The 12595-nt window shown below is 38.7% G+C and overlaps 1 protein-coding gene across 5 annotated transcripts in view; it reads left to right on the top strand.

The window, feature by feature from the left end:
• Nucleotides 1-12595, top strand: part of PTPRM (protein tyrosine phosphatase receptor type M) — a gene marked incomplete at its 3' end in the record, with an annotated part of 796072 nt that overhangs the window by 465137 nt on the left and 318340 nt on the right. For all 5 annotated transcript variants that reach the window (XM_084252855.1, XM_084252854.1, XM_084252853.1 and 2 more), the window contains exon 8: nt 8981-9289. In XM_084252855.1, coding sequence (XP_084108981.1) covers nt 8981-9289 — 309 coding nt within the window. The remainder of the gene's footprint in view (nt 1-8980; nt 9290-12595) is intronic.

The following is a 12595-nucleotide window of genomic DNA, read 5'->3' as shown; positions in this document are numbered from 1 at the left end:
TGTTAAGAGTTGATGGGGAAGATGACTTGTGTTTGTGGCTCTTCTGATAGCTCTCCTCTCTGGTGTTTCAGACCCAAGTCTCTGCAGTTTGTACACTGTCAGTGCACTTACGTAGATCAGTACCAGCCCCAAGATTTGAGGGTAGGGTGAGCAAAGTCCAGCATACTATACTTGTTATTTTTACTGGGTTACCCTGTCTATTGAGAACACTCAAACTCCTCTACATATATGTCTCCTCATCAAGGGTGTCTTCCACACCATTTAGCTCTCCCCTCCTCAGGTCACCAGCCAAATGCCAGCAGCTTTGAGATTTGCACCCCAGCCTCCTGCCCCTGACCACAACCTCCACGCACCTCTCTCTCTATCCACCTTCTGTTGAATTGAGTTCTATCTCTTCAGTGTCCTTTCTGGTGTGGTATGTGCTGGTATGTAGTGTGGAAGAATTGTTTCAGTTTTCCACAAGTCATGGGGCCCTCTGGATTTACTGCCCTTTTGAATCATTTTCAGATTATCCTCTTAGTAGCAAAGCAGGGAATCTCCTCTGACATATCTTGTGAGGAACCTCTGAAAAGGACTTTTTGAAGAAAATTGGTAAATACAGGACAAAAGTAGATGTTACCCGAGTTGACGTATGAAAATAAGGAATTGAGATAGATGCTGGTGACTTTTTAATCTGTGTTAATATCCTTTTATCAAGTGTGTTGATTGGTAAATAGAGGTATCTTCTAGGATAAAACATTCATATTAGACATGGGATCGGTTTTTAAGAAACTTGATTGTTATAAAATATAATAAAACATGTAGAGACACATCAACTTACAAATATTGGGTTATGAAAACCTCTGAGTTTTTATTTTAACAAGAAAAAATATTCATAAAAGAGAGATTTTGAGTCAAGATCGAAAGGAAGCAAAGGCTACATTTTAGCTTTGAGGTATGAGTCAGTGAGAACAGTATTTGGGGAAAACTGTATTTGGGGTACAGCAGATAGTTTCACCTGACTGATGCTGGAAGTAAGAATGGCTATGTGATCTGTTCGATAATTGTGACTTTCTAATGGAAATATATTAGAACATAGTAGCTTTTCAATTGATTCAGATGCAACTGTCACATATAAAAGGCATTCTAGCAATGGTAAGAGTAAGGAAGAGAAACAAGAATTTTTACCATTGTGACAGTGATATTTAAGTACTTTACACTTATATATGTATATTGAAATCTGGTGAAAGAGTAAATGGTGTTAGTTTCCTGAAGAAAATCCACAACCTCTGTCAACACGCATACCTCAGCTTGTTCACTTCTGCAGACTTGGTTTTAAAATTGTTTATTAAACATGCATCGGGGCTGGAGGGGAGGGATTGGGATCAGAAAGGGGGGGTTGCAATTGTATGGGGAATATAAAAATAAAATTTATTATTTAAAAAAAAAACATGCATCCTCTAAGAGCTTTAAGTGTGTACAGTATATCAAATAGAAAGCATATTTTGATTATGTAATATGCACACTTTGAATGACACACAAACATATACACATAACACTAATTCAAATAGACACACTAATTCAAATAGGGTCAGGGCATACAGTTGTTCAAGTAGTACATTGCATGAGCTCATGGTGCCCGTACATAGCATAAGCCTCATGTATTTACATATTCATTATGTCAATTTCTGAGAGATGGTAAGTGCCTTGAGGAAGGGGTCCTCTTTCCAATTTGCATAAAGGTACCATGTAGGCTTTTTTTTTTTTTTTAAAGATTTATTTATTTATTTATATAAGCACTGGGTACAGTCAGAAGTGCGGGAGGGTGAGAGAATTCACCAGAGCAAGAACAGGGAGCAGAACAGGCAGACTAATGAAGAAGTCCACTGCTGAGGGGAGCAGCGGGCACCACAGGAGAGGTCTGCATGCCATGTAGGACCCTTGCCAGGGGCCGGGGATTGAACCGGTGCTGCAAAGGCTGCGGGCAACTTCTCAGCCCAGCACTCAACCACTGCACCACCAGGGGAGGCCCACCATGTAGGCTTTTTTAAAAACATATTTTATTTATTTATTTTTGCATAGAAGACATAGGGTGTAGGCCAGAGATGCTGGGGGTGAGAGAATTCACCAGAGATAGAGTGGGGATCAGAACAGGCGGATCTACTGAAATACACTGCTAAGGGGGGCAGCAGGCGAAACAGGAGAGGTCTGCTGTGGCATGTGGATTAACTCCCTGGCCATGGATCAAACTCAGGCTGTTGCAGTGGGCCATCAGAGGGGTAGCACTGAAATTTAACCCCTAGGCCACCAGGGAGGCCCAGTACCATATAGGATAACTATTCTCTACTCCTTGGTGCTCTACTCTGCCTGATGTGATAGTCCTGAGTTCTACTTTGGGCCTTGCTATGAGAGTTCAATAATGCAAGAGAGGGCCTCCCCTAGTGGTGCAGGCAGTTGAGGGCCGTGCTGTGAAACTGCCCACAGCCTCTGCAGCACCAGTTCAATCCCAGCGGGCCAGCAAGGTTCTCACATGGTGCGGCAGACCTCTCCTGTTGCGCCCTCTGCTCCCCTCCGCAGTATATTTTGTCAGTCTGCCTGTTCTGCTCCCTGCTCTGTCTCTGGTGAATCCTCTCACCTTCCTGAGCACTATTTACAATAGCTAAGCTATGGAAACAACCCAAATGCCCCATAATAGATTACTGAATCAAGAAGATGTGGTGTATATATACACAATGGAATATTACTGAGCAATCATAAAAGATAAACTCATTCAATTTGCAGCAACATGAATGGAGCTAGAAGGGATCATGCTCAGTGAAATAAGTCAGAAAGAAAAAGAAAAATACCGATGGTCTCACTCATAATAGGAATTTAGAAAACCTAAATAAGGGACCAGGAAAAAGACTAAGTATAATACAGCAAAAATCAAAATCAACAAGCATCTATAAACCAGAGACACAATATGGGGAGGTGGTGGGGAGAAGGAAGTAGGATCAAAACAAGGGTGGTGGGAATTGTATGGTGACTATAAGCAAGATGAAAATGCATACATTGGGCAAAAATGAAAACTGATGTAAAAATATATAAAATTTAAAAAATTAAAATATTGCTTTATTCATTTTCAGTATAGTTTAATTTTTCATTGTAATTATCTGTGATTTTCCTGATTAGTAGATACTTAGGCAGTTTCCATGTTTTTCTTTCTTATTCTTTTGTCAACAATGTTGCTAAGAACATATCTTTCTATGGTCTTATGTACCTTTCTCCTGTGCTCATGAGGAAGAACTTCTCTAGGACATGATTTTCAAACTCTATTGCTGCACTATAAGATATAATATACATTGTGACACAGTTATATGCTCTTCTATATTTTGTGTATCCTAAAACAGAAATTACACAATAGAGTATTTCAACCTAAATGCATTGTGATGTTTCTTTTCTATTCATTCTTTAAAGCAAATGATAGTATAAGACCTAGGAACTCAGCCTATACTCTGAAACACACTCCTTAAGTCAAAGTTTCTCAAGCTTTCATGGGCAAATGCATATTCAAGTGGTCAGATGTGAGGCCTGAGTATCTGCATTCTAAGGAGCTTCCAGGTAGCACCACTGCTACTAGCATGAGAACCATACTTCCAATTTCCATGGTGGTGAGAATGAGCCAGGCTTCATCTTAAAGATACAAATTCTGCAGTTTCTTTATAAGACCACCAAATCAGAATCTCTGGGAAATGTCTAGGAAACTTGATATCTAAAATGTGCTCCAGATTATTCTTATCCGAAAGTTTAAAACTTTTTATTCAAAGTTATCTAATTCTTATGACAAGCCTTGATTTATTCAGCTACATCACAGGTATGTAGATGCCTGCAGGGTAGTAGAAATTAAGCATTGATGTATTTCAGAATTTTCAACTTTGCTGACAAAGGGTGCTTTTTAAACCATGGAAGACATTAACAAATTGAAATACTATAGCTGTGTCACTTGAAATTAGTGCCATGTCCCTGGATCCCTGTGGCTTAGGATTATGGAATGAATAGCATCGAACACTATACTATTCTTTAATCAGGTCTTTGCTTGAATTCAACTGAATAATAATATAAATAAATATCTTTATTATTGTGTCACCTTCTTTTGTGTGACTGGTGAGACAGAAATTCAATAACTGAAGGTGCTGAAGGGCACCCACCATGCCATTCTGGTTATTCCTTTTATTGTAATAGACCTCTGGATAGTTCATAAAGAGTTAGAAAAGAGAAACCTGTTAGCGGGAGCATTGGTTGTAATCTGTGTTTTTGATTATCAATGACAGGATCCTAAAATTACACCCAAATATCTCTCAGAGGTTCTGAAATTGAGTTTCTGAAAAGCACTGTAGAAGTAATAGAAGGTAAAGTGCAGAGTTCCAGAGAAATGAGCTGTGAATTGAACCTGCAATGGAAATTGATCCTATCAGCCAGTTTCTGCCCTATTCGTAGAAAAACAGGACTGAATGTAGAAGGAGCCAGGATCACTGATTAAATAGGATGCTAAAGTGCTGGAGGCTAGAGCTGGGCTTGCTGGTCCCTCAGGTCAGGACTGCAGCTATCAGCCTTCTCTGCTTGAATCCTGGCTCACACTGGCAGAAAGAACAGAATGAAAAATGTTGTTGGCGCCAGCGGGGAAATCAGTAAGAACTCTCTGACTATGCTGCAGGCGTGACAGCCACTGCTTTCCAGTGGGAGGCCAATCTAGTCTCTTATCTTGAGTCAGTGGACCCACATTGGCGTGGCTGTCCTCATGATTCATGCCAGTGGGACCTGTCATGATACTCATTCCAGAGTAGGCAAAGGGAGAGGGTAAAGAGACATGAACTTAATATCTCTACTGGCATCCTCAGTAGCTTCTTAGAACGGCAAGGAAACAGAAGCAAATATACCTCAAGTAGTGGTCCTGTGAGCATAATTTATTACCCTGTTATCTATCTCTGAGAAATTTACTTTGTGCATATAGAATGGTGATAAGAATATGCCAAGTGTTCTTTGGCAGTGTTTATATTCCACTCTCATAAATACCATGTAAGTTGTAATTAGCCTACTGAAATTGCACATTTCTGGTTATGAGTTTCCATTTATTTCCTGCAGTGCAATATACCTCTACAATGATGCCCTTCAAAGTCTTCAGAAATCATCAGTCTAACTCAGAGCAAATGTCCCTGTGGAATGCCACATTCAGTTGGCACACTAATACAAATACAAATGGTTCAAGCAGAAAATTTGAAGACAAAAGTACTAAAAATGCTACTTTAAGATGTAACCATTCTAAACCATTGCTGGGTCAGAACTCAGATTTGCAGAATGGCAGAAGAAAAGGAAAGATGAAATCTGGCATTCTGCTTAGCTGAGTTGAAAGGAGTGTCATATTCACTTAGTCATTCCCTTAGCCTATCATACCATAGTCAAAGGAGGATATTATCACAGGTCTGTGGTGGAACAGGCCATTCAGTTTATGTTATTGGGTGTATCTGTGTTCTAGGAGCCGTTCTGCCAACACACTTAACTCTTGCCTTCAGGCTCAGGCAAGAAAAAATGATGGTCATCTAAAGTAAGTCACAGTACCTGGGGCATGCTGTTGTATTTAGGAATCTGAGTCAACATTGCATTCATTCCATCCCTGGGATATGATTCAACTCTGTCATAGTGATATCAGTATATTCAGAGACTTAACATAGATGTACTAATAGAGGCAAAGGCCCATAGGAGGCCCCAATGGAAATACTCTTGTAAAAACAGGCTTCTGTAAAGTAGCTTTACTTTGGTTAATAGAGAACTTGAAGATGCAGTCAGGGAGCACAAGACTGTTTTCATCCAGGATTTAGACTTTATACAGCCTCTATCTCTAGTTTGTTAATTACTGCTCATGACAATAAAGACTTCAAAACCCCAGTCATGTAAATGATTGTTTTGTGCTAGGCTTAGTTATCTTACTTGGTCAATTATGGCAAGTTTGAGACATCATTTTACCATGATGGAATTCTAAGAGGTAACACCAGAGAGGAAGGGAGCATGCCGTGCAAGAAAACTTGACCAGTGGACAGAGAAAACCCTTTGTTTTTTAATCTTGGGGCTTAATGCAAGTGTACATTTTTGTGGCTAAGAAATGCTAAAATGATGCAGTCTAATTCATGCAGTGGAAAGTACTTTTCTACTGAAATTAAGTTAGAACTACATTACTTGTTTAAACTGGTATCTGAAGCATTTAGTCATTTTTTAGTAAAGTTGATGAAAACCTTGGGAAAATGCTTTAGAACAGTTCTTTTGGAGACCTATGATTAGTAAGGAAAAGGGCAAAGAGACACATATTAATCTGTTTGTATATAAAGGATCTGGAGCTTATTAAAGTTTTTATAAGCATTAAATTAATGAAGCATTATGTAAAACTAGACATTTTCTTTAAATTTTATAAAGTCACTAGCCTGGAAAAAACCTTCAGTGTTATTTCTAGATAATTTATTTATGATATTTTCCCTACCACAAATAATTCAAATATTAGAAAAAATAATTTAGTAATAAAGAACATTCCATGAAAATGCCACTAAGAATTCCCTGGGGAACTTTTCATCGCAGTCCTCCTTGGTTCCTAGAGTTATAATAGGATAGTGTAGCATGAATGAACATTATTAACCTCCTTTTATGGCTTGAGCAGATACCTAGCAGATAAATTCCATCTCACACATATAAAATCAAAATATTTTCATTTGTTTGCGGTCACAGAGGAAATGGGGTGCTTTTAAGTTCTCTCCGGGTCCTAAATGGTGAAGAAAGCAAGGAATTTATGAACACAAGGAAATCAGGAATGAGCTTCCTCAATACCCCAGGCAAATTTCCAGTTAGCTCAGAGTAAATGTCTGGGGCAGCTCAACTGGAGAACACGGCCTGGACCCTCTTAGGTGACCTGTAATGGAGTTGGGAGGAGAAGGAAGATGGATTCTTCCCAGGTTTTTGTCCCCAAATCATATACAAGGGACCCTTATTTTATACTTTTCGGTCATGTTTTAGGTGGGATTTTTTAGATATTTTTTAACATTCTCATTTCTTTTTCATTTGATTACTTTATTTTGGTAGAGACTGCAGAGTAGAAGCAGCATGTGTTTAGTGATCAGACAAATATGAATCCAAGAGCCACAGTCAAAGCTTGACCCTGGTCAAATTGTTGAACTGACTTTGGCCACAATTTTTTCTGCCATGTATTAGGAAAATTATTACTTAATCAACAGGATTATTTTGAGGAACAGAAGATGTATATTAGGCAACTCATACATAGTAAGTGCTATTATTTCTCAAGTTTTCAAGTTCGTTTTCCTTTACCAATGGCCAATCTTCTTATATTCATAAATAATGACAACAGTTTAGGAAAACAAAAATAAAAAGTATGGATCAAATGTGTTTATATACCAAAGCAGAACATTTTGACTAGGTTCTACTAAACCACCTGAAAGATAAACTTGTTAGAAAAGTGTATTGCATGTGGGCCTCCCTGGTGGCGCAGCGGTTGAGCGCTGGGTTGTGAAGCTGCCCACGGCCTCTGCAGAGGTTCCATCCCTGGCTGCTCCCCGGCCACGGGAGGAGGGTCCCACATGGCGCGCAGACCTCTCCTGCTGCCCGCTGCTCCCCTCAGCAGTGTACTTCGGTCCTTCTGCCTGCTCTGCTCCCCGCTCTGGCTCTGGTGAATTCTTTCACCCTTCCGCGCTTCTGACTGTACCCAGGGCTTGTATAAATAAACAAACAAACAAACAAACAAACAAACAAACAAATAAATAAATAAATAAATAAACAAACAAATCTTTAAAAAAAAAAGTTTATTGCATGTAATGAGTCTGATAAGAAAGTTTAAGCATTTTCTGCATATATCTTTCTTTTAAAATATTCAAAATCTTTTCATTGCCTGCATTTTATTTAGATTTCTAAGCTTGAACTCTGTAGCTTCCACTTGGGCAAAAGAATAATACTAAGAGGGCTTCCTAGTGGTGCAGAGGTTGAGCGCTGGGCTGTAATGCTGCCCACAGCTTCTGCAGCGCCTTTTCGATCCCAGGCCACCTGCGAGGGTCCCACATGGTGCACAGATCTCTCCTGCCGCACCCTCTGCTCTCCTCAGCAGTGTCTTCGGTGTCCTGCCTGTTCTGCTTCCCACTCTGAATCTGGTGAATTCTCTCACCCTCCCGTGTTTCTGACTGTACCCAGTGCTTGTATAAACAAATAAAAATAAATCTTTAAAAAAATAATACTAAGATATTGTCAGAGTTAGAAAAAAACAATTTTAGCATTGATCATGTGGAATTCTGTATAAATCAAACCTCAAAATTCCAGAGTGTTCTCAGAAGTTATGCTCACTCATCTTTTTATTCATTTAAACTGAATTCTCAAACTTTTGTATTTTCCAATTACATAATTATAAATGAACTTTAAAAGGTAAAAAAATGCATCAATATATGTATCAACTAGCATAAAGATTGGCTTCATGTATTTGAAACACAGAAATAAAAACGTAATTCTCTATAATGAAAATTTTAGAAGTTGGCAGTTCTGAGCTGCCATGGTTGCTCAGTGGTTATCAGCTACTTTGGCTGCTTCTTCCTCATTCCTTTGAATTCTTAATTTTTAAATACATCATGGTCCATCATGACTACATGAGCTTCAAACAGATCTTCAATACAGCTAATAGAAAGGAAGAAGGAACAGATACAGTGAGTTCCTTCTTTTTAAGGACAACTTCCAGAAAGTGTTCTCACATCTCATCTTTTATGCCACTCACTGACACTTAGGCACATGGCCAGGTGTTGCTGCAAAAGAAGCTTGGCATTTCATTCCTTATTCTGTGTGTCTTTAAGCACAGTAAGATATAGGGATTTAATTATTCTGGATGAAGATACAAGATATTGGGGACAACAGGACAGTTTCTGACATTTGGGCTTCATGAGAGTTTTTATAGTTCTTTCATGTCATTTTTTTTTTTTTTCCTAACTAGATCCCATGCGTGGCCCAAGGAAACTGGAAGTAGTAGAAGTCAAATCTCGGCAAATCACTATTCGCTGGGAGCCATTTGGATATAATGTAACTCGTTGCCACAGTTACAATCTCACTGTCCACTACTGCTACCAAGTAGGAGGTCAGGAACAAGTGCGAGAAGAAGTCAGCTGGGATACAGATAATTCACACCCTCAACATACAATCACTAACCTGTCGCCTTATACCAATGTGAGTGTGAAACTCATCCTCATGAATCCCGAAGGACGGAAAGAAAGTCAAGAACTTATAGTACAGACTGATGAAGATTGTGAGTACTTTGAAATTATGTTTATGTGAAATACATATTCTTTCTAAAAGGATGGTTTTCTTTCCTTTAAATTGAAATCTTTATAATGAAAATGGAAGAACTACTTACTGTATTAAATAGTACAAATGTATATTTTTGTTTCAGAATACTTAAGCACTGATTAAAAGAGGTAAAGGAAATGAAGATGTGGAAGATGAGTCATATAGTTACATTTCCATATATAATCATACATTGCTCTAAATAGTTCTTTGTTCCAGTTTTATTATACTGGACTGAAGGGTTTGGGGTATTAGATTTTTATATGAAATGCTTATTTAAATACATTAATGGCATACTGAAGCATTTTTCACAGTTCAGATAAAAATTCAGCATGAAATAGAGGCTGCCCTTGCTTTTTAGCACAGTGCTGAGAAACTACCTCATTAGGTTAGCAGACATGAAGTAAATCATATTTTCCCATAGGAAAAATGTTGTAATTGGATATTACCTTAATAAACAAGGATTTAATGAATAAAACATGCTACCAGTAACTCATCAAAAGCAGCAAATACACAATTGTAATAAACTTCTAAAATTATTTAAAATAGTAAAATTATACCTTGAATCCTATAGGTCAGTTAAAAATGTTTGTTTGCTCTGATTATACAGGAGACTCTCATGTACAATAATATGTTCATATAGCTCATAAAGTATAGCCAAGCATCAGGATAAGCAAGAAAGATCTTGAGAAGTTTTTTAAATGAATACATTTACTTATTTCTGTAAAAGAAAAAAAGATACTTCATGTGGTATTTGACTATAACCTGAATTAAAAGTTAATAATAACACTTCATTGCTTTATTTAAAGAGCTAACAAAACTTTTGAGTGCTTATTACCTATGCACTATTGTGCATATTGCCATAGAAGAAAAGCATGGAAAAGCCAGAGAAATAAGATTATCTCACAACTGTCTTTTTTTCTTTTTACAGCCCCTCAAGTTCTACTTGTGTTTGTTGTTTTCAAATAGTTGTTTTGGTGTAGTTATTTTTTTAGGAGTCTTAGCTTGACACAAGTTACTCAAACAGGAAGTCATTTCTGTTTCTTCCACCTCTTCCTCATTTTCCAGGAATAAAAAGAAGCAGGTCAGCATTATCGCTGGACACTTCCTCCTCTACTTTTCCATATTTAATTTGATTCTAACACCTATTGTTTCCCCTTCCAAAATATTAGATTGTTCTTTTCTCTCAACTTCTACAAATTATATTCAATCTGTATTACTTTGTGTTGAAATTGCTGTAATATTTTTTTTAAAGATTTATTTATTTATTTATTTATTTATTTATTTATTTATTTATTTATTTATGCAAGCACTGGGTACAGTCAGAAGTATGGGAGGGTGAGAGAATTCACCAGAGCCAGAGCCGGGAGCAGAACAGGTAGACAGAGGAAATACACTGCTGAGGGGAGCAGCGGGCGGCAGGAGAGGTCTGCGCGCCATGTGGGATCCTCGCCCAGTGCCCGGGGATCGAACCAGCACTGCAGAGGCTGCGGGCAGCTTTGCTGCCCAGCACTCAACCGCTGCGCCACCGGGGAGGCCCCGCTGTAATAATTTCTAACCCTTCTTTGTGATCCAGTTTGTTCCCATTCTAATGACCCTCCCTCCCTCACTGACTAATCTTTCAAATACATTTGCACCATGTTATTCTCCCCACGAGAGCCTTCAATGACTGTATTCAAATCTTGACTTTCAAGGCCTTTGGTATTCCGGCTTATATTCTAGAACTGGTAACTTATCTTCCATGGCAACTCATGTTGTAAAGATGTCACCTCAATGTTGGTCCTATGTGCCACACTTCTCACATCCTGGACTCTTCCTCACTGTCGGTTCTCCTTTGTTACCTGCCTTTCCACCTGGCTACTTCACAACACCATCTTTTTGGCTAACTTCCATTGTTCTCAACTTTCAGGTCTTTCATAAAGCTGTTCCAACTCTGCCAGTTCATATTAATTTCATTCTAACCTATTTGCACATGGTAATATCCTTAAATCTCTGAACTCCAATTTCCTCCTCAAAACCTTGAAAATACTGTCGATTCTCAGGCATATTAGGGTTAGGGGAAATTTATATAGACAGCTACCAGAGAAGGTCTTTTTATAAGTGATCATTATTATTGCTGTTGTAACAGTTCAAAATAACTCATTGTGACTCTTCCTTAATCTCCCACTATGTAATAAAACAGATACACTCATCATATTTGTCTTCATACTATGAGAAAACTGATCATGATATCATAAATAAACACATCCAAGGTAAAGTGAAAGAGACGTAGTATTATTTCCTCTAATATGGCCCATTTTAGCTCAGTCTCTAATTATGATATACATTTTAGTCTCAGAGGATGGAACTTACATTCTCTTACATCTCACCAATGCCATTAGTAGTTAAAAATCTGTGTTTTTTATTGTTTGTCTGGATATAGTTTTTACATCAATTGGTTCAACCTATGTCAAACAATATTTTCATATTTATATCTTTGTTTTTTAAATGTTTTTGTATTTGTCCTCCTACATAGTTGTTTATTTGTGGACAACATTTTATTTCTCCACTTAAATGTATCCTATGTAGTTCTCCCACTACCACAGCACCTGTGATCCATCACTACAGCCCCTTGTGTTTTTTTTTGTGTGTGTGTGTTTTTGTTTTTTGGGGTTTTTTTGTTTGTTTGTTGTTTGTTTGTTTGTTTTTGTGGGACCCTCGCCTGCGGCCGGAGAAACAACTGGTGCTGCAGAGGCTGTGGGCAGCCTCACAGCCCCAGTGCTCAAGTGCTGCGTCACCCGGGGGAGGCCCATGTGTTTTTTTTTTTTTTAAGATTTTTTTGTATTTATACAAGAACCAGGGTACAGGCCAGAGCACAGGAGGGTGAGAGGATTCACCAGAGACAGAGCGGGGAACAGAACAGGCAAACTGAAGAAATACACTGCTGAGGGGAGCAGCGGGTGAGACAGGAGAGGTCTGCTCGCCATGTGGGTTGCTCCTAGGCTGGCGGGGAGCGAACCGGTATTGCAGAAGCTGTGGACAGCTTCACAGCGCTGTGCTCAACTGCCTGCGCCACCAGGGAGGTCCCCCTTGTGTTTTTCCCTCCCCTGTTTTGACCCTCTCCCTCTGCCTCACTTGTTGTATGTCTCAGATCTTTGGTCAGCTTGCTTGTCTTGTCTTTTTCCTGGTCTTTTGTTTAGTTTCTCCATATTCCACATATAAGTGAAGCCATCAAATATTTGTCTTTTTCCTTCTGACTTATTTTGCTTAGCATAATCCCTTCCAGCTC

Source organism: Talpa europaea (assembly GCF_964194135.1).
Source record: "Talpa europaea genome assembly, chromosome: 13".
Classification (NCBI taxonomy): Eukaryota; Metazoa; Chordata; class Mammalia; order Eulipotyphla; family Talpidae; genus Talpa; species Talpa europaea.
The sequence above is the reverse complement of the archived record's forward strand: the minus strand, read 5'-3'. Positions and strand labels throughout refer to the sequence as shown.